The 23616-nt window shown below is 37.4% G+C and overlaps 1 protein-coding gene across 1 annotated transcript in view; it reads left to right on the top strand.

Moving 5' to 3' along the window:
• The first annotated feature begins 239 nt into the window (after nt 1–239).
• Nucleotides 240–23616, top strand: part of LOC139963422 (xenotropic and polytropic retrovirus receptor 1 homolog) — a 32143-nt gene continuing 8766 nt past the window's right edge. Inside the window, exons 1-10 of the mRNA XM_071964169.1 lie at nt 240–496; nt 8420–8471; nt 12514–12615; nt 13386–13627; nt 14857–15006; nt 17621–17701; nt 19108–19186; nt 21116–21238; nt 21924–22111; nt 23305–23484. Coding sequence (XP_071820270.1) covers nt 428–496; nt 8420–8471; nt 12514–12615; nt 13386–13627; nt 14857–15006; nt 17621–17701; nt 19108–19186; nt 21116–21238; nt 21924–22111; nt 23305–23484 — 1266 coding nt within the window. The 5' untranslated portion in view covers nt 240–427. The remainder of the gene's footprint in view (nt 497–8419; nt 8472–12513; nt 12616–13385; nt 13628–14856; nt 15007–17620; nt 17702–19107; nt 19187–21115; nt 21239–21923; nt 22112–23304; nt 23485–23616) is intronic.

Raw genomic sequence — 23616 nt, 5'->3', positions numbered from 1 at the left:
CATTTTATCACATATCATTTCTTACCATTGCCACCAAACTTTCAACTAATATAACGACTGAAAGACAACATTCCAAACTTGTGCACTCCACTAAGTGACACATGAGAAGTCAAATGAATTAGAGGCCTGCTTCGAAGATTGATCAGCCCAAAAGAGTGAAAAAGATCTGTTTAGTCTAAGCGCCCTCTTTCCATCACTCGTGTTCGACGTCGGTGTGTGTCAATAAATCATCTGTCTGTTGTAGCTATTCGCAACAGCTGATCGCTGCACGTCGAAAATACCGTGCCTACTAATACTATTGTGTCCGTGGTCTATCTATCAGCAGCTTTCCTCTGAAAGCTTCCGGACTTCATTGTTGAAGACTTTGAAGCTTAATTTTCGAGTGATGGATGACGTTTTGACGATGAAGCCTGGCTAAGAAAAAACGATGAAGTTTTCGGAGCATTTAGCGGCGCATTTGACGCCTGAATGGCGTAAACAATACATCCGATATGAGGTAAGCTAATTAACCAAAGTTCCTACGCTGACAACAGTTAGTTAGGCACAAGAGTAACGTTATTCCTAACGAGTTAGGCCTAGATCTAAGTTAGGCTAGGTCTACGTTAAGCACTGGCTTTAAATACTTTGATTTATGTGTCAGTGGGTACGCTATTATAAGTTAACCTACATGTAGACTAAGTTGGACCTTTAAATTCAGGGCGCCTCCATTGTAGCATATAGGTGAGTCTGATATCAACTGTTGTGGACCATGGCTTTGGGCCTTCACAATTAGGCTACTTGCCAATGCCATGACAAGCAACTTGAAAATTTGAGATAGGCCTAGTCTAGGACTAACTTTTGAAAGTCTGTACCAAGTTAGAAGGAAGAACGAAGGTAGTGTTCCAGCAACTGTTCCAAATAATCAGTACAATGTGGAAAAGGCAAGCCTACAGTTGTAACACACAGGAGCTCCCAATGTATGCCACACATTACTAAAAGAAAAGCCAAGAAGGGCACAGGGCCTAATCTAACATTAGGCTTATCCAAGAGTGGAAATTGGTATTTCAGTACAACTTGACCTTTCTAAGTGCTACCTTCTACATTCCATTAGATTTATCTAAGATGCAATATGTTTTGGAGATGCAGGATTCAAAGAAATCATTTTTGAAGTTGTTTGCATATTTTTTGAAAAGAGACTCTTACCAATCTCAGACTCAGACTATCTTCAGTCATGTTTGCTGACCAGACTTACCATAGTAATGATTGCCAAGCAACCTTAACTTATCGGCCAAGTAAATGGCTAAGCAGATGTCACTTATATGTTTGCTCTGGCCGATTAGAGGAAGCAGACTCGGCTGTAAATGCTTTGGTTTTCTGGTCAATGTTTCATCAATTTCTATGGAATTTCAAGCATATTATGTACTCAATGGTGGCTTACTGTGTATTGTGGGGAGGCCTTAGGAGCCAATTTTCAAAGCGAGCATATTCAGTCAAACAGAAAACAGTTAAAATTAAAATTGAATAATAGAGATTTTTGAGATAAATGAATAATATAAATTGTCTTTGATCCCTGCCTTCGTCATTCCTTTAAATAACAAAAACCGGTACAGTGTACTGTATGTACAGCAGTAGGCTAGCATGGTAGCAATGTAGTGGTAGCGATGTATATAACTTGAAAACAAGTGTGGTAGATAAACAGGGATTGTACATAGCATTTGTAGAGTGGTTCCCATTCATAACCAAACTGAGGACATTCTTAAATGAGGTTGAAACTGAACTTATATGAGTATGGAATAACATGTGTGTAGAAGTAGACATTGACATCAAGATAATGTAACATGTGTCGGTGAAGAAGATTGTCCTGGATAGGAATGTACTACATTGTATTTGCAATTTTACATAGATTTCTTTTCATCAAGGATATGACTGTGATGATAATAACCTTGTACAATAAAGTTTAGGAAGAGTTGTACATTTACAGAACCAAACAAATGAGCAACACAAAACAATAATATTTACAAGCGTCATGTTATTTTGAACGTTTTCGAAGATATCTCATCTTCCTCTTCAGGTAGAGTAAGGCTTTAAAAATATATAGTTCCATAAGTCTGTAGCCATTTTGTGATAACATGTTGATAAATGTAGCAAAGTTTAAAATACATTGAGTAGGTAGGAGGACCCATGTTGGAATAACTGACTATTTAAAACTGGTGTCAGTTTTTTTATATAGAGAGCTTCCTTGATTTTAATCTCAAAGTCTGAGTTGCCAGTTGCTATAACATGAAAATTATTTATGCTGCTTTTGGTCTTACAATCTCTGCACTGGTTTATATGTTCAAAGATGGTTCAAAGAAAAACAACAAGGCTTTATATAACTCTCAGGGATTTGGTCCAATCTCTCTTCTTTTCTTTAGCTCACACATTATTGTCTATGAGGTCATGGAGTTCCAGATTTTGTCAAACATTTCATTTTTATTCCGCAACTTTTGCACTCTTTCCATATGAAATTTTGTGAACTTGTTTTGGGGGATTAAACTTTGCCCTTTTACTCATGAAAGATCATGAAGTAATGAAGCAATATAATTTTGGTGATTTTTAGTCGTTCCGCAAATCAAATTATTTATAGTATTTGCTTCACTGTTCACTCCTCTCTTACCTATCTCCATGCTACTAATTGCACTTAATCTACCTAGCCTAAAACAGTTGGTAACAGTTTAGCACTGCACTCTTACACATCATTGTTTATTTCTGTATCAATTGGGTGGGTGTATTGCCAGCCTTCTGTTGAGCTCAGTTAAAGTGATATGGTTAGTATACTCCCCCTTTCCTCACGTGGTGTGTGCCTGATGAAATGATACGTCACTACTTTGTTCCAACTAACTGTTGACTGATATTGTTTCCAGTGGCAGCTATTACTTCTTTTACGGGGTTCCATATGAACATTCCCAGTTCCCCCTCAAATCATAACTGAGCACTGTAACCTTAATCGACTAAAGCAAGTCTTGATTTCACCCGACCAAGAGTAAATGTAAACAGATCGTGGAATCAATGTTTTTGCAAAGGACAAGTCAAAAAAACAATCTCAACAAGATTTACTTTTGTGGTTAGATATTAGATAGTTTGTTATATATATACACATGTCCGCTGAAACTCAGAGGATGCGAAAAGATGACCAAATCAAGCGAACGCATTACGAAATGAAGAAATAAACAAAATCTCTCGATAGTCCCCAAGATTTGTGGGTTACTCTGGTCTATAGTGTAATTTAGTATGGAGGTAGGATGGAGGTAGGGCTAGGGCCTAGCCTGAATTAGATGTACTGTACGCTGTACAGTATGTGTGTGCTGCATGAAACGGTTGCACGAAATAGGGGAATGAGTATGCTATATTACTATTCGGAATGCACGAACCAGCTGTAATTATGTTTCCAGACAATTTTGGTTTTTTTTCTTCAACTAGACTACCAACCGTCGACGTTTTGATGGAAACGAACTACAGTATAGGACCATAAAAATATACCATTGTCAACACAAATTATGACTTTATCAATACTGTTCTTAAATCTGTGACCTTTATATAGTAGCGACAAGAATTTGTTCTAGTTACGATGACCTGTGCAGGCTGTGCGTGGAACGACCTAACGGTTGAACTTGGTAAGGTTTCTACCAGGCGCGTCATGTGTAAATTTTCCTGCAAAGGGAAACTAAAGGGACCTGTGCTTTAGGGTAAACAGTACTGTTTGTTTGTTGCATAACAGTCATGGCAAGTGTTTGCTTCTACCCCTTAAATATGTTTGTTGTCTGTACCCTCTACAATAGAAATGTCACCATTCAACAGTAGTCTCACGTTCAAAGCTCATTTTGACAGCGTAGCCTACCGACAGTACAGTATTTTTAACTGGGCGCAATGATTAAAAGGACCTTGGTTGAAAATGGAATTTTAGTTTAGTACTTGTACAGTAACTAACTCTGGGCAAATTTTTAACTGCTGCCTAAGTGAAGACCACATAAATTTCTGTTTGGAGAACCAGAAGAGGCTGTAGAGGTTGTAAGGCATATGACTAGTGGTATACATTGGATCCAGATTGCAGTTTAAATAAACTCAACACAGAGATAAATTGGTATCTCTCGCCGCCACTTTGGGGTCACCGAAATTAAACATAAAAAGTGGTATGCCTATGATCCACCCAATGGGGAGTTTTTCTGGCCTAAAGTTGGTGTTCTATTTCACAAAGCCTACACATATCTCCTTTAGTGTATATATTGGTCATTTAAAAAAAAAAAAAAATTATCTCATAATATTTTTCCAGACAACCAAATTTGCTACTTCGTAGTAAGACCTGCTTGTCCAAAGGGGCGACCAAAAACAAAATTACTTAAAAATTTGCTCTGTTACGTGCGTGTGTCAGAGAGGATGGTTCTGAACGGTTCGTCTTTGGTCAGCAATTTACTTCCATTCTTTGGTCAGCATTATCAATGCAACATGTAGGGCAGTCATACTGTTCTTTGCATATAAGGTACCCCATAAAGAGTAAAGTAGTTTATTCAACAACGACTTTGTCCACTCTCCTCTTTACCTGTCTCCCATCACGACATGCACTTTTCCTATCTAGTACTGTATCTACGGTACCCTGCCATGCTGAATTTGGTAACAAATTGGGTAACCCACTTATTGCCTTTTTGGGGTCAAGGACATTCTGCAGATTCTGTTTGTATGTCATTATAAGCCCTATAATGTTATTAAAGTTAGAGCTCCCCTAGCCATTGTTAAGTGAAGTACAATAACATGATTGTGACACCTTTCCACCTGCTGGCATCGCAGTAGGACCAAGGGTAGGACAAATCAATGAATGGTGCTACCCATGATGAAATGAAGATACCTCATGTGAGCAGGTATGCAACATTTGTCCAAAATGATCCTTGCCCTTGGAGGTAAAATGTTTGGCCTTCACCTTCAAGCACGTTGTGGACTGGATTACAGCATGTGTCCCTTGACTTCTACTAAATTTATATAAATGCCATTAAAAGGATTAAAAAAAATGTTGGACTTCACAATTTATGAGGCGTTGATTAGTTTCTCCAACAAATGTTAAACTTTCCTTCTTCTTTGACTACTATTGCCCCTTCCTACTCAAGAAGGAACTAAAAAGTGTTGCCAGGGGTTCTGGTATATAATCTCTGAAAAACAAAAACTGAAAAGTTCTTGTTTTGACTGAATTAATATTTGTTCTTCAACACAAAAATATTAAGCTCTGAATTTCAAAAATAAACCCTCCCAAAATGCATTGCAGAGTACAGTAGGCCCGGTGGAAAACTAGCCTGGGGATAATAGGAAGAAAATTCTAACAAATTTTTGTTTGCAATTTAGCTTTGTCACAGAGGAGGGTTTTTATCTCCCGAGACTGTAAAACAATGACTAGGTTTATTGCCCATTCAATTTGCTCACACCACCAGCTACACACGCCACGAAAGAATTATCGTCGTTGTTCGTCCGTCCGTTTAAGATGTCAGTTTAGCTGATTCGTCAACAGAATTATTGACGATGATTACGTCCTTCTTAATCCAGACCCAACTAAGAATGATTGCAAGTAGCCATCATTGAATACTGGCTTCTACTGTCAATCAATCAATGTATGCTGTGTAGTGTGTTTACATTACAGTAATCATGTATCAGTAGACCCCTGGCATTCAGCTTATAAGCTACCAAGTAACAGATTTACTTAGCTCAGGTTATTTCAATTATTAGTCTAGCCCAGCAAGCCACAAACTTTTTGTCCCAAGAGCCAGGATCTTCCTGGAGGACTATGACACGACCCCACCAGAACCTCCCCATCCCCCTCCTCCCCCATCCCTTCAGAATGGATGCTCAGAATACATCAAAGCTCGCTGGGACTATGGACCTGACGAAAAATAACTTAATAAATCTCAGTCTGTAAACTGTTGCCCGTGTGGAAAGATCATGCCACCCACAGAAAACTTGTCCAGTCCTACTGTTGGGCCCCCCCCCCCCCAAAGTAGTTGGCAGATCATCTGTCTAGCCTACTGTGCATGTACTGTAAGTGTTACTGGTAACTGCTTCTTGAGAAAAACAAACTCATCAAATTACAATTTTTAAAATTCCTAAACTTGCATACTTGTAAACAAAAGACCAGTTGATACAAAGGCCAGTTTGATAAACACTGCTATTCTTCTGTTCAATTATTATTTTAATTAAATTTTATTTATGTGCAGTATACATTTTGTTTGATATTAAAGTATTTTATTGCCTCAGGAATAGAACATGGAACACAGGAAAGAGCTATGGACTTTGTTGGAATCTTAGAATCAGTACTTGCATTTTTCAAGATGCATGCATCATAATGGCACATTCGTTATTGGTATAATACATTGCATATATTTACTGTAAAGTGATGTACAGACCACAATTATTACATGACCCAATAAAACTGTCACCTATGAACTTCGTTCTGGATTTTATTGTTGTTAAAACCTTAACCGGTAATTTAAGGTCGTCTTCCCAAGACTTACGTATCTTTTGAATTTGACTCCTGATATTGTCCACATTTTTATCATCTTTACACATGTCGCTTTGTTTAGTCTTGCCGTTCCAAAGTAAACACTGTTCTATTAATTTGAACTCCAGATAACTTGCATAATTACTTGTATGTACAATACAGTAATGCAGTTTGAATGTTTTTTTTATAAATTTACTTTGTTCCTCGCTTACCTGTCTCCAAACAACCTCAGCACTCTCGTTCTACCTTGCCAAGAATACAGGTCATTTGCATGTGTACACTACCATTTTGGAGCTTCTAGGGCTAACAAACTTTTTATGAAAAAGTCAATAGTTTTATATACCAATAATAAATAATTATACATGTCTGGTAGTTATAAGGAGGGAAAAGTGGAAGATTGCGAACAGTATTTTTCCACAAAAGAAGCAAAGGTTGCATAATAACTGAGTCCACTTTTGGGGTATCTTTTAAAGTTACGTAGTTAAAGGGGTCAATGTGTCATTGACTGCAATCATCAGTACCGTTCTTGTGGTTCGGTGCACAGTGTTGTAACAACTTGGCACTGCTTCCAATAAATGGACAGTGTTTCTTTTTCTTCTTATTGGGTGTGGTTTTAAAAGCAATTTTTTACAGACATATTCTAAAATATTTTGTGAAGTACATTTATAGTGTTGAGGCTACTACATCACACAAATGCAGCTAAATTGGTAATGGTTCATTATATATGATAATTAAATTGAAATGAAAGGAATTTAACATATGGTGATGTAACATGTACTGATGGTAATGTTTACTATACTAAAATGACATGCAGGTGCACAAATGTCCATTAAATGGATCCTCCCACCTTAGAAAAATTCAGAATTCTTTTCCAAATTCCGATTTACAAAATTCTTACAGAAATTCAGAGCATCCTCCAACTGTACTCACATCAAACATTTGTCCAGCATGAAGAGAGTTCACGAGATAATGATTATGTTCAGAGAGACGGTTGCTTAATTCTCTGTTGCTTAAAGCAGCATTTTGCGTTGGTTCGCTTTTTTTTCCCACCTTTTTAACATGTGCATCGATTTTTTTACATGTATCAATCATAAATCAGCAAACTAAGATACCATCCAAGTTTCACCCTGCCAATAGCGTTAATTAGCGAGTAATTAACGATTTATATCGATAACGAGTAAAAGTGTCCTCGACAAAGTTTTCATATCTCCAAATCCACTAGTTTGAATTCCACCAATCAGTGAATAGTATGTTTATTCATGAGCATTTTGCGTTTGGTCGCCGTTTTCTACTTTTTTGACATGTCCATCGAGTTTTTTACATACATCAAATCACAAAACAGCAAATTAAGATATTAGCCAAGTTTTTCCCTGCCATAAACGTTAATTGGCGAGTATTCCACATACAAAATTAAATCGCATTCAGTTCCCAAACTCACTAGTTTGAATTCAACCAATCAGAGATGCAGGTTTAGTTATGAGCCGTTGCTAAAAATAGATTCAAGAGCTTGCGTTGGGAGTTGTTATGCAACTCCCTGGTACAACTGCCATATAGAGTGTACACAAATCAAGCGTGGTGTTATATTACGTATCTGTCAATGACGTTCGTAGTGTTTAAATATTCATATTATGGGCGAGGTTTATTGGGTTCCCAACGGAAAATCTTGGAGAGCAACAAAGTTGAAAGTTGCAATTTTTTCGACTTTTAAGCCACCATTTGAAGTAAGGTATAAATAGATAAGCTAGTTATGTATGTCGTTATGGCATAGTGGAGTCAGTGAGGTTGAGAAATATCATAGTCGAGGACGCAAAATGCTGCTTTAATGTTATGATCATCCCCCACCACTACTCCTGTCCCCACCCCCCTCCCTCCCCATCACATCTCCCCATTTTTGCTGATCCATAATTTTCTTTTCTTTCTATTCAGGAGCTGAAAGATCTGTTATATAAAGCAACCGAGAATGCTCCGCAACCAGAAGGTAGGTGTTCACAAGTTTCGTTTATTTTGTTTATTTTATTTGTTTTTTCACAACATATACAACAAATGTAGCGAATTCAGAGAGTTATGGAATGTGAAAGGAAGTGCATCAAGAAACCCTTGTGGGCTTATCTAGTGTGTACACTCCCTGTACATAGAGTACACAAGTGAAACTGTTTCATTTCTAGACGGAATAAATATCACATTTTTTAACTGCAGGGCATGCAGGCCTACTGCACACTCTGCTGCATACAGCAGTGTCAAATTTTCAAGTTTTTCAACGAGTGCTTAAAAATAAACATTTAACACCCGTCAGGGCCGTCACGCACGATAGTTAAACGCACCCATGTTGTATTCTGTATCGCGAAAGAGGATGTTGGTGTTCGAGCTTTGTTTATATGACATATATGTATATAGTATAAATGTATCTTGATATCAATCTATATATTCATTGCTACATTCTGTTGGTCTTTAGATCGACACATAGATGGACACATTATTTATCAGTTAACGGCACTCAAATACCAACAACAACAAACCAGGATCGTCAAAGTTTAAATCTTGATTTCATATGTTGATACAAATTAAACATTAATGTAGGGAGATTCTTTCTGTGAGCTTGTAATTAGTCGTTTGAGGATGGATAATTGAGGTACACGCATTGTTGTCTTGTAAACAATAATTTGGTGTCAGAAGATGTGTAAGTATGTAAGAAATAATTTTTGATCGGGGTGCTCTTAGGATGAGATATCTCAAAGCCTGCTGTCGGGCAATCGATGGGTCAACTAATTTGAAAATAAAACAAGATAACTTCCAGATGAAAAACTTGTGTAACCTTGCAAAAGAAAGAAAAATGAAATGGTGGGATGGAAGGGGGTGTGTTAGGTTAGGGGGAGGGAAAGAGGTTACTGTAAAGCTTGGATAAACTGAGCTATACTTGCTAAATAATATAAGTAAAAATGATCCACCTGCTGAGTACATGAAGTATATTGGCTTTGTGTAGGTCATTTGAGGTCAAAAAAGGTAAGGTCTGAAAACCTTGTACATATGAAAATGCTAGTACTATAGTTGAATTTTAGCAAGTAAAACTTGAAAAATCTTGTATGCAGCATATTACATGAAATTCTTCTCATAGACAGAAAAGGGACCACTAAACAAGTTGGCTTTCTGATGACTTAAAACTTTCTCTGTTCTTAATCTTTTTTGTGGGTGGAAGAGAGAAGAGGGAGGAAGGGAGAGAGAGGGGGGGTGGAGGAAGAGGAGGGGGGTTTTGGTATCCCTCTCACACTGTGCATAGTAGGATCTAACTCTGTTTCATTCTAAAAGTACAATTTTCCTGTCATCAGTACCATGTTAGTATATAGTTATGGGTATAAGTACAGACAATTGATACATTCTTTTCCAATTACAAAGGTCACCATACAATACAGTAAAATGCTTGACATGACTGTTACTTTCTCGGAAATATTTTTATTCCACTGAATAGACTAGTCCATATATATGTATGTATAAATATGTTTATTATATAGTATACCTATGCTGTAATTTACATTAGGAAGTGAACAATTGAATCTTTGTCATATATATATATATATATACTTTATATATATATATATATATATATAGTTTCAATTCCTGGTAATAATAGTTTCAATTCCTGCTACTCCTTGTCACTTTCGGTGATCATGCACTGAAGAAGAGCTAGTTTTGCTCGAAAGCTCTGCAAAAACCAAACATTGGCTGTTTTACTTCCAATCACTTACCTAATTCAATTATTGTATCTCACTCAAGATCCAGCCTTTCTCTAAATACAGCATACAGTAGTTGTTTAACAGTTTTTCCGTTATTCCTATATTTATATATATAGACACACTTCGATTTCAAATATATACATACATATACATACTGTTCTAAACACTTAAATCCATTCCATATGTATGACACCTGATTATGCAAACTTTTGAAAATATTTTTAGCTTTTTTTTTAAACATTTTCCCCAAATTTTTCCTATGGGACATGTATTGTCAAGTCTGTATTATAATGTAGTTTAATTGTATTCAGATTAGTGGGTGAACTCTCTCTCTTGCTATCAGCCAGCAGACAATGGTACTTTACCCTCCCAGTGGGGTCACTCATAGACCCCATCCAGTCCTGTCATGGACTGTACTGCTTGCTTCTAATTGAAAGGTTGTATAGATCTGTATAAAGACTAGTTGATGGGTTTTATTGGTCTTTTCCGGCGGCTTTATATTTTTTATCGAGTAATTACTGTAGGTTGCATTGTGTTGTATTGTAGGGGTTGGGGTTGGGGCAGTTTTATTGTTTTATAAGTAGTGTAGATAACTATGTATAGTAATGCATAGTAATGTATAGTAATGTATAGTAATGTGAAGTAATGTGTAGTAATGTAGGTACAGACTGAGGTTTCTATGCAGTTCTGTTGTGTAAGTAATAAAGGTCATGTGACATGATGAACCAATGAGAGACGTACAAATAGATTTTAAGGAAAATTTCTGAAAATTAAAGGGAAGTGAAAGTTGGCCTAATTAACAGAACTATAAAACAAAATGTAAGAATTAGTCTACATACAATTAGAAGTAATTTCTGTTAAACTTAAAATTTATTTCTACATAAAAGCAAATTGAGCATCCATAAAACTGGCTGGGAAATCATAGCAACAATTGGAAAGAGCAAAGATAATTTTTGGCTGAAACAGGATTGAAACCAGCGACTTCAGTGTCACAGTAGAAGCATTTATTTGTAACTGTAAGATTGAAAGCATAATTTATGTGCAGTTTGCATCAACTTTGCCACTATCTTGTGTTATGAAACTCAAAGTTCTGGTATTGAAGGAAAGATAAAATTGAGGTCCTTGCAAACATTGTCTTGAGAGGTTGATCATTTTGCATCGAGTTTGCCAATATCTTGTGTTATGAAACTCAAAGGAAAGATAAAACTTGAGGTACTTTGAAACATTGTCTCGAAACATTGATCAATCCACAGAGTATATATGTACACGTAGTATTATATACGATTTTAAATATATAAATACAGTATAGCCCCATCCTATCTTACCTGTACCTGCCCACTATCAACAAACCCTATCCTTTTTGTAGATCTACCTCTAGAGTATAAACTGGTAACACTGCCAGCCAGTAGATAGTAGGTAGTAGATTATGATCCCGACTTATTGAGTTTTGGGGGTTTTATGTACAGTAGTGCTCTACAGTAACCAGGTATCAAAAGTTGAAGATTTCATTTAGTATGATCATGCACAGTACGTTCCATCAACGTAAGTTCGTGCCTCACATGTCAAAATACAGAGTAGTATATGTACACCACTTAAAGAGGATAATTTTCAACGCCAACTTTAAAGAGAGCTGTGTGTACTACTGTATGTCTGAGCACATGTACAGTATCAATGTACACTGGAGATTCACATCAGCAGGCCCTACGTGCGTGTACACTCGCAGGACATCTTTCTCAACTCTCTCCCTATTACATGCACAGTCGACACCACGAATGCTACTACTCAAGATCTAACATTATTAACAAGATCCTTGTCTTCAGGACTGATGAATATGTAAGCGTTTGTCTGATGGTTCTGAGAGGAATAATTTACTCGTCAGACAACCCAAACCATCAAGTTTGTTTGAGAGAGATAGACAGAGCCTAGAGAGAGAATGAGGGGGGGGGGGGTGATTTACTTATAGCCCTCAGACCTCCATCTCACTATACTTCAAAGATTGTGGGAATTGAACACAACTTTCATTCATTCATTCATTCCAAAAAACAAGTTTGACCCAGTAAATTTTGTCTTCCTTTGTACAGTAGATCAAATGTCATATTTCTTAGCATGCCAGCTCAGTTGGTGTCGTTTCTTGCTGACCTTGAACAAAATCACAATGTCATAATCGATATAGAAAAATGTTATATCAGATATTTTGACTGAATACTTTTGTCTTGTTCTATTTTGTTACTTTTATTGATCTAATTGTCATTTTCAAACATATACTTTTATGATGTTTTTGCTTTTTGACAGATTATGGGGAGCAGCAAATTAGCCGCTACTTTGCAAACTTTGAGGAGAAATTTTTCCAGTTCTGTGAGAAGGAGCTCTCTAAGATAAATACATTTTTTTATGGTAAGTTTTTTTTGTACCGGGGGATTTTTTTTCTCAAATGTGGAGCTGAAAGGGATACACTGATAAAAACGGTATGGTATTGTATGATGTGGTGTGATATGGGATAGTACAGTTTGATATGGTATACTGTAGTATAGTAGGGTATAGTATGGTATGATGTGGTGTGGTATGGTGTGATGTGGTGTGATATGGTGTGATATGGGATAGTATGGTATGGTGAGGTATGGTATGATGTGATGTGGTATGGGAAAGTATAGTATGATGTGGTATAGTATAGTAGGGTATAGTATGGCATGATGGTGTGATATGGTATGGTATAACACTTTACTTCCCCGATCTTAATATGCAAGGATGGTATGGTACAGTATGATGTGGTATGGTATTATATGATGGTATGGTGTGATATGGGAAAGTATGGTATGGTGAGGTATGGAATGATGTGGTATCATATGGTATGGTACAGAATAGTGGTATGGTAGGGTATAGTATGGTATGATGTGGTGTCATATGGTATTTTATGATGTGGTATCGTACTGTTGGGTATGGTTTTGTATGGTATGATATATGATATTGTATGTTAAGGTATAGTATTGTGCAGTACAGGACAGTATACATACTGGTCTATACTGCTCTCTCTGCATGTATGACTAGAGTTCATGTCATACTATTTTCATACGATCCAGGGTGAACTCGTTCATGCTGTGTTCATTATATACGTATGTACCCATTCAAAGCGCTTGTTTTTACTCATGTGACGTTGTGACTTGCAGAGAAAGAAGCCGAGGCTGCCCGTACATTCGCCCAGTTGCAGGATGAGCTGCGACAGGTGGAAGCTCCGTCCCGCCCCCGTAACATGCAAGAGAAGATTCGAAGGAAGAGCTCGTTCTTCCTGATCGAGTTTCAACCCAACGAAGAACGGGAGAACGTGAAATCCAACAAGAGGCAGATCGCAGACCTGAAACTGGCTTTCACCGAATTTTATCTTAGCTTGGTTCTAATTCAAAATTATCAGGTACAGTAGTACTCCCCAAGATTGAAAATACCTAATAAATTCACTCACGTATTTAGAAATGAAAAAAATATGCTCAGATCAATCGGTCGGAAGACGTAACTTGCGTATATCTCTCGCCATCCCCAATTCAAAATTTCAAAAAAGATTCAATAAAACCCTCCCCTATCCATCAGGTTAAAGCTTCAGACAAAATTGGCAAATGCTGCTCTCTGTACAGTAGAAGCTATTCTGATTGAATCAACCAAAATGTAGACCCAATCTCCAGTCACCTTCCTTCTGTCTAATATTTGCTTCTCATATTAGTTTGCTCTGAATCTGTGCGTCAGTTATTTCATTTCAACCGTGGTTACATTATATACTGTACATAATTCCCCTAAGGTACCAGTGTGTTTATTTAGCACATGATATGCGAAGGCTGAATCTTTTATGTGACAGTCTAGTATCAGCCTGTTGAAAGACTGCCAGGCTTTACTGCCACCAGAATCTTGGTGTGGAACCCATGCATACATTATAGCTGTTGGTAAATACATCCACCCAGCTAGGGACACAGAATATATAGTACAATCAACCCTTGTTGGAGAGGCTCACATATTTGTTTCAGACAAAATAAACTTGGTCAAATGTTCTTATTCTTCATATCATCTTTTCAGCATTTTAGTTGCCAGTGTAGATTATGTGATTATAGAACTTACTGGTAGCAAAATATATATATTCAGTGTAAATAGTGTCTTGTCCTAGCAGTGGCTTGCATTACAGGGAATAATTTATACAGTATCACATCACAGAGCACTGCTATATGAATGCAGAGATGTATATAGCAGTGTTGTATATAGGGAACATAGCACTTTACAATCTGAGATCCAAAATGGTGATATTGTGAATGGTCAGTTGCCTAATTATAATCGAAAATTAAAAAAAAAAAAAAATCAAATTTATCCCATTCATTTATACTTTGCATGTTCCCTCGTGGCATGAAAGCTTCAGTAATTGTTCTCTTGCTAACAAAAGTGTACACAATCTCCAACATGCATTGGCTTCTGCATTTTAAAATTCAAACTATTCTGTTCCACCAGTTCTTGTATGGTGAAGTCTTGGAAGAGTGTAAAGGTTTTTTCGCCTCCTCGACGTACTACAGCATCACAGATGTCACCTCTCATAGTAAACTTTAATATGAGATTATCTCCCAAATGGAATAAGATTTATTCTTTCTTTCTTCCCTTCTGTCTTAGAATTTAAATTTTACTGGCTTCAGAAAGATCCTCAAGAAACACGACAAGATGATCGAAAATGACAAGGGGGCTGACTTTCGCTCTGTGAAGGTGGAGAGAGCAAGTTTCTACATCAGTAAACAGGTTGACAATATCATCGCAGAAACAGAGGTGATTAGATGAGGGGGGCAAAGGCGGGGGGGGGAGCGGAGGGTGTGAGGGAAAGAGTAGGGTATGTTTACTCTCTGTTCTTTTCTTCGCAGTAGCTTTACAAGTTGAATTTGGTCAATTTAACTCTTCACAGTGTACTTTGTTTTCTTTGTATGTATTGAACGATGACTTCATAAGGCAGAAGTGTAGTCTTGTTCTGTCAAAATTTGGGGAAAAACGTACATTTTGAGCACTAGCGACATTTCTGTAGCTATTGAGGGTCAATGAAGAGAGATTCAACATAAAACTGTGTCAGATCTCTGGAATGCTCCTTTAAGGCTAAATTGTATTCATTAAATTCGTCAGTTGGTGGTCAAGATACCAAAATTAATCATTTGCCGAAAGTCATCTTTAAGAAAGATGTTAAAAAATGGAAGACCAGACCTCCCAGAATCGAATGAAGTTAATACTCACCAGCTAAAGGTAACTTAAATTTGTAACACAAAGAAATGTGAGAATGGTGCATACCTTACATAGCTTGATCAAATCTTGGGAACCTTTTTTTCTGGTTTCATAAATTTTCAAGAAATCAAGAGATCAAGAAATCAAAAGAGATCAAAAACAGATCAAGAGAGATCATAAACAGATCAAAAACAGATCAAGAAATCAAGAGACCAAATGTAAAAAAAAGTTGCTTTCAGTTGAGAGATCAATTTACTGCAGGGTCTCCCTTTTCTTCTGAAGGACCTCATTTTTTTTCCACTTTATTCTTATCTGCTGGATCAGCTGTATGAAGTGTCCAGTTGGCCACGAATTCCAAAAATATTAAAAATTATTAAAGGGGTACTCTCATAAGGAGTGTCACTATCTAAGTCACTAGCCAAATCAAGGGATATTTTTTTTTTAAATCTCAAATCTGGTTTTCAGATTTCAAAGATGTATGGTGGGTATCTGGTTCCAGAAAGGTCGGAGTTTTGGTTTCGTCAAGTTTTGCGCTCCTTTCGATTATGACTTTGGGTAAAAGGAACTGTTTGGAAGGGCAAATATGGGAGAATAAAGAGATATTAATAACATGTTGTATTAATGCCCACAATTCATAACACATACTACAAGCTGGGCAGAGATTTAGCTTTTGTTGCAGACAAACTGCATATGTTAAGCTAGTTTATCACATTGGCATTGTGTTTTGCTTTCCTATACTGAATTGATAAATTAACCCCTTGGTGCATCAAGTTAGTGATTTGAATGGCCCTCTTAAAGACCCCTTAAAATCCTTTCAATTTCTACAAGAATGTGTTTTAACAAAGAGAAGTGATACCTGAACGCAGGAGGGTATGGCAATTAGGCGAGCTCTGATTTTATTAACCTAATATGGAAAAGCTACTCCCAATAACAAGCAAAATGCTTGAAAAGGGCTTTGTAGGTTTACATGAATTTGTCCATGTTCACACTCTATGATTTTTTACTCTCGTGACTACAAGCTTTAGCCTCTCACGTTTCCAGAGGAAGAGCATTTTATAAAAAAAGACAACATCGAAGGAAACCTTTCCGCTCCCCCCCCCCCATAAAAGTTAATCGTTAAATCATTTGTCCGGACTACCACCGTGTGAGTTTACCTACAGTAAATGTCTCGGTGTTGGCATTCTGTTATCATGCTATAATGCCAAGTGCAAATAAACACAAAGTCCCTGTATGACTTTGTGCTTTATCATTTGAGGTTGATCCTACAAATCTGACAGGTTTTGAGGGAAACGTCGGAAGTCAACTTTTGATGTCTTCATAACCTGCAGGAGGGAGAATAAAATCAAAATAACAAATTCCTCGTAGGATGGAATTTCATTTGTTTATGTCTGTCTCTAAGAGGAATGTTGTTGTTTCTCTGACTTCATACCAGCCCTCCATTACATCTCCACCACATATGAAACACCTTCATCCATTTTGTTTTATTCTCTGCTTGAAAATCTTCAAATCAAAGTTCTGGGAAGTTTCCCAAAATTTTGTAAATATGTTATATATGTACCATGCTCTGGTCAATGATGGGGCTAAGTTCTCGATTTAAGTGTGCAACCCATTTTCAGTTACAATGCAATATTTTGTTGTTTGGGAATAAGCCCTTTAAGTCTATGTAGCAAAGGTATTGGAATCCATTTTGAGACTTAGTATTTAGTAACATACAAGTGTTGATTGGAACAGAAGTTCCCCTACGCCCATCCCAATCCACATCATGTTTGGTACTGATGTTGATGGCTCTTGACTATTGCAAGATACATTTATATCTTAATCTAAATTTAGAAATTTTATACTTAAAAAAAGTAAAATTCATATTCATATTCAATTTTTTTCAACTGGGCTTTCCCGTTAAACTTTTTGAGAAAAGAATGATCTGTTAGTTTGGTTATATTTCTTTTCAGTTGTTTACTAGGAGTCCTAGGTCACTTGACTAACTGACCGACCAACCAATGAGCTGTTCAACCGTCGTACACAAACTTGTAGCGTCTCTGGCAGGCCAGAGTTAATTCAACATCACCTTGTCTTGATTTGTTGTATTAATGGATTACCAATAAGACAATGTTTTTTTTTTTTTTTTTTTAATATTTCTTTGAAAATCTTTCTATTTTTTTTGCTATTTTCACAGGCACTGTTCACAAATAATTTAGCAGATGGAGATAGACAAAGGGCCATGAACAAGTTAAGAGTGCCACCACTTGTTGCCAAGGTAATGCAGACTTTAGTTCAATGACAACAAAACAAGTATCAAGAGATCTCTTCAAATTATCAGAGAAAACAAACAGTCCAAGTTGACCCGATGGTAATGATTATAGAAACATGAAATGTGGTTACCTATCGTCAAAGTACTGCTGTCAGTTTATTAGGTAATGTGGAATTATGTTGAAGTTGCCAAAGTGACAAGATAGTGTCACTCAGGGAAGTGACACTAGTGCGGTTTAACCTAGCCTGAATCCCTGAATGTGACATAGGGGTGTCACCCACAACCGAACTCGCATGAGTTTTGGGGGTTGTGTAGCTAAAGCCACGACCTCAACACTTCAAATCACTTCGAAAACGCAGTGTCCTTTCGAAACAAAACCCATTAACTTCAGGAGATGTCAATCACCTAAACTAAACATTGGTTTCACCACCTCTCAATATTTCTCCTCATCCGGGGAATAATTTTAGTGTAAAAGTTTTGCATAGCAGTTTTGCAAGGCTATGAACTTTTGTTTCTTAGAAAGTACTTTGGTTCTGTGTTTAAAAAAAATTTACTATGCATATTATGCACTTGTATAGCAGTTTGCCAATTTTGCATATCATTTTGCTATGCAAAAACCAGATAAGTTATTCACCATGCATGTTTTGCACTTGTATAGCAATTTGCCAATTTTGCTATGCGAAAACCAGATAAGTTATTCACCGTGTATGTTTTGCACTTGTTTAGCAATTTGCCAATGTTGCATAGCATTTTGATATGCAAAAACCAGATAAGTTATTCACCATGCATGTTTTGCACTTGTATAGCAATTTGCCAATTTTGCTATGCGAAAACCAGATAAGTTATTCACTGTGCATGTTTTGCACTTGTATAGCAATTTGCCAATGTTGCATAGCATTTTGATATGCGAAAACCAGATAAGTTATTCACCATGCATGTTTTGCACTTGTATAGCAATTTGCCAATTTTGCTATGCGAAAACCAGATAAGTTATTCACTGTGCATGTTTTGCACTTGTATAGCAATTTGCCAATGTTGCATAGCATTTTGATATGCGAAAACCAGATAAGTTATTCACCATGCATGTTTTGCACTTGTATAGCAATTTGCCAATTTTGCTATGCGAAAACCAGATAAGTTATTCACTGTGCATGTTTTGCACTTGTATAGCAATTTGCCAATGTTGCATAGCATTTTGATATGCGAAAACCAGATAAGTTATTCACCATGCATGTTTTGCACTTGTATAGCAATTTGCCAATTTTGCTATGCGAAAACCAGATAAGTTATTCACCGTGCATGTTTTGCACTTGTATAGCAATTTGCATGCAAAGTTGCATAGCATTTTGCTATGTGAAAACCAGATAAGTTTATTCATCATCTTCTCTTGTCTTTGCTTTTCTATCTGGCAGCACACAAATTGGACCACCTTCTTCGTCGGGTTATATTCAGGGTTATTCATAACAGTACTGTGCCTTCTGTTCTCAGGAAGTGAGTATATCACTTAAAGCGTCTTTCATCAATCAGAGCATATTTCCACACACCCCCTTTTTTTTGTCTTTCTCTATTCCTTTTTTTTCTTCTCAATTATTGGTAATGAAGAATTCACTATGGTCAAGCTTACAAAACTGGATTTTTAGCATTGGTATTGTTTAATTTGATTATCGGGAAAATCATTTACGAGCGACGATAAATGTCAGGGCAAAATATTAGAAGTTTTTTTTTATATAAGAAGTTTTTTTTTCTTGTTATCCTTTAGGCAACCAGGCCATACAGTTTGGTCGTCCAAGAAAATGTAGCAAAGTAACAATGATCAATATTTACATTGTAGGACAGATGTGTAGGTTTGGTGAATAGAACAGCAATATGTACACTGTAGGAGAGATGTGTAGGTTTTGTGAATAGAACAGCAATATGTATTCTTTATTCTTTTCTTCATTGATATCCTTCTGTAGTTGTTGACTATGGTTGCCATGGCAACCTTGAAATGTGTTATCAATTGTTCTTCTTTCTTCCTTGGAAAAAACAAAAGGTTTTTGGGCTGTTTTCAATTTGGAAAACGGAGTGAATAAATATTTTTATGCAATTAGGTCGCTAGGTTCAGGCAGGCAGGGGTGGTAAGTTTTGTTTCTTTAGTATAATGAGATGGTAATACATAGTGTGACATCAATGTTTGCTTGCTTAATCCACTGATTTGTTGAGGTCTCTACATTACTGGGATTTGCTGATGTAGTAGTGGGATTACCATGGGATGTTTGGCTGCCAAGATTCACATGAAAGTAATCCCCAGTAGTCAGTAGTTGGTAGGAATCTTGTCTCAATATGGAAGCTATCTTTCTGCTACAGCTCTAGTTTGGTAATCTGTCTCATGAATATGGGACAACCTTTCTTTCTCGTTTTGACAAGGTCGTGTTTAGGGGAAGCCGTTGACAGTTATTCTTTGGATGGATATTGGACTTGTGTTCTTTGTTATGACGACCTCATTCGGTCGCTTAGTTTTGATTGGTTCTGGAGTGTAAACATGGTTAAGGTGTGATACACTCGAAGTCTTACTGAAAATAAGTAAACAACAGAGGGAGGCCGATCTGTGTGGTTGTCTGACTTTGTTCCAGTTCTGCTCTTTGTAGCAACCCTAGTTTAATATGACAATATGAAAAATGATTTAAATTTGTCTCTGTCCCCATAGAAACCCCTTCTGTGGACCTAACTTATGTTTGAAGTTAAGACATCTTTTGTGTGTGTGTGTGTGTGTGTGTGTGCGTTTGTTTTCTGTCCGACCGAGGACTTGAACAAAAGAATTTCAGGTCCTCGGTTGTGATTTTTAAAGAATCACCACGTCCTCGGAAGAATTCTATTGTATGGGGTATTGTTAAGGTTAGGGTACGTGGATTTGAACAATGGAAAAAACAATGGGGTCCTCGGTCTGAATGTAAAACACACCTGTGTGGGTGAATGTGAGGTCTCCATATAGTGCTTCAATTAATGATGAAGAAGCCTATTAAGTTACTTTTGGTGATTGTTCCTTGCTTCCTCGTGTGTGCGTGCACGTGTGTGTGTGTATGTTGACACTTGCTGGAAAACGCTCTAACTTCAGAAGAATAACTGGGGTATACTTCATATTATGTATGTAGCTTCCCGTTCGGCAGAACTGGTTTGGGATTTGTTGTTGGTATCGGTCAAAAGTTATTCGTGTTCCGCAAAAATTTCCTGGCTAACAAACGCTCAATGAAAGAGGGGAACAAAAATCACGAATTAGGTTGTATATTCTAGTTTAGTTCTGTCTACATGGGTGTGATAATTTTTCCGCAGATGTTAAAAGTGTAAGCTACCAGTGTGGACTGAACCATGATATCTTTACATTGACCTCTCAAATAATTTGAAGATATTTTTTATTAATTTCTTTTCGTCTTTGTTTCACAGTGATGGTTTCGCACATGTACAGTGATCGTTTCACAACGCCGAGCTTCTCGGCCGACGAGAATTTGACTAGCCCCATGAACTGTTCCGAACTGGAGATAACGTGGGGGAATTTTCCTGCGAAAGGTAAGAGCACATGCAGAATTTATTTTTGAAAAGCCTTAAAAGTGAAAAAAGTTTCCAAGATGTAAATGGCCGAATATCGTTTCAAGTGCAAATTAATGTACGAATGATACCCAGTCCAGAAAGACTGGTTTCTAAGGACTGACTTTGATTTCTTGGATGTTATTTAACATGAGTCGAGCACTTAGGGTTACTGTGGATAAAAGACATTTACATCACGTTAATTCCATTTCCACCATTTTTACAAGTATGCCAGAAATGAAGGGTGGCACTTAAGTCTACAGGGAGAATAATTTTATTATGCAACCATGGTCCTCATCATCTCCTCCCCCTCCCCCCCCCAACCCCATCTTTACCACCCATTTCAGCACTCCTATCATAAATGGCACTGATTTATTATTACCCACTTTCCACCCCCATCACACCTCTCTTTAATAGTCATCCTTTCACATGACAGGGTAAAAGATCACCCTCTCCCACCTTTAACCTCCTAGAGTAATGCTTCATTAAGAAGTTGTGATCTTAGAAGTTGTTCAGTCTTTCCACATTTACCCTCATTGAGGAATGATTAATTTTAGCAGTTATGGTCCACTTATATCTCCCCCCCCCCTGCGACCCTCTGCCAACCCTCACCTGTACCCACATAACAGAGAGGATTGAGTAAACGTTTGTGGTGTTGCTCTTACAGTGGATTGTGCGGACGTCAGAGAGGAGTGGAGGCCGGCTCTGAGGATGTACCGAGGGATGTTCCTGCTCATCTTCATCATCTTCCTGCTCGGCATCAACACCTACGGCTGGAGGAAGGCTGGGGTCAATCACGTCCTCATCTTCGAGTTAGATCCCAGAAATAATCTCTCTCACGAGGAATTGCTAGAGGTGGGTAGGCCTGAAATGGTCACCACGGTTACCACCCGCGTTGACCGGGTCGTGACACGAGTCACTAAGGTCTAGGTGCGGCGTGACTAGATCGGATTTGTGAAGTTTCGTCTGAGAGATGAAACACAGTGACTCGAGTCAACGACTAGACTATTTGGGTCTCAAAAAAATGACTGGAAACGACCTTAATGAAAAACGGTGTAACTTGGACCGGTTTGTTTAAAATCGATTGCCCGTTAGAGATAATACAGTGACTCGAGTGGAGAACTCGATTCTAGTCAGACTGGACGTTGATATTGACTTGACTGTGCCTAGTATCGCAGAGTTGTACATGTTGTAATCTGGTCATTTGACCATCTGGCTGTCCGGCAGTGCTGATATCTTTAACGTTGGACATCAGCATAGCACCAAATTTATCATGATTACTTGAAGAATTTTTCTGCATGTTCTGATCGTCGAAATTATTTCCATACATAGAGAAGCATAAAACTCTGACAACAAAAATCAATCTCACTGAGTGAAGTTGTGCTGTGATATTGAGTGTAAAGAGCTTGTCATAACAGCTTGTACTTGATTGACCACTATGTGACACTTGGTGTGGGGGTAGGGGAGGGGATGATGTCGGTGAGGGGAGGGGTGACCGTTAAAGGGATATCATGAAAGTAGACAATGTAACAGTCAACCTTATAATTGCATTTATAGACTTAGTTTAGTTAGCCAGGTGGCAAGTTGAAATTCGTCCTTTTCTCTTCCTATTCTTACAAAGTGAAACACAAAACTACTCTTCTTTAAGAGATATCCATTTTATCTATTTTTGTTTAATTTTGCTACTTACACTGGAGTTCACTGTATCGTTTTTGCCCTCTTCACTGCAATTATGACCTCATTAATATTCATTCATGTATCTGTTTTTTCACTATGTCACTAAATAGACTTTCTCGACATGATAACTGATTCCTGGTGCCTTCCTTTGTCAATAAGATAATTCCTCTTCACTTTGGTGTGCACACGTTCATGAATCTTAACATGTACACTATGGCTTACCACACCATTGAATTTGTTTGGGCATTTGAACCACTAACCAATTTGTTCTTCTCTGGTTGGTTTAATATGCTACTTAATACTAGATTTCATCATATCTGGGGGTTGTTTTTAACTTTTGTTTCCTTTGTTTGTTTTTTTTTTCACTACAGGTTGCTTTATTTTTAGGAGTCCTTTGGGCCATCAGTGTTTTTAGTTTTCTTATCTGTTACTGGTTGAATCGATGGAGTTACCTAAACCCTCTGGCCCTAGCAGTCTTTATGCTTCTATTTCTATTTAATCCCACGAGGACACTCAAATATAGGGCAAGGTTCTGGTTGCTCAAAATATTGGTATGTTCAATTTTTTCTCATCTTTCTTTTTTGATCTTTTTTCTTGGGGGGTTCCGGATTCTTACAAATTTCCTTGACAATATTGCGTAAAATGTGTCGTTTTTATTTCCCCTCTCCATGTGTCGGAAATTG

Source organism: Apostichopus japonicus, chromosome 22 (genome assembly GCF_037975245.1).
Source record: "Apostichopus japonicus isolate 1M-3 chromosome 22, ASM3797524v1, whole genome shotgun sequence".
Classification (NCBI taxonomy): Eukaryota; Metazoa; Echinodermata; class Holothuroidea; order Aspidochirotida; family Stichopodidae; genus Apostichopus; species Apostichopus japonicus.
Note: the sequence above shows the minus strand (reverse complement) of the source record. Positions and strands in the feature narration are given on the sequence as shown.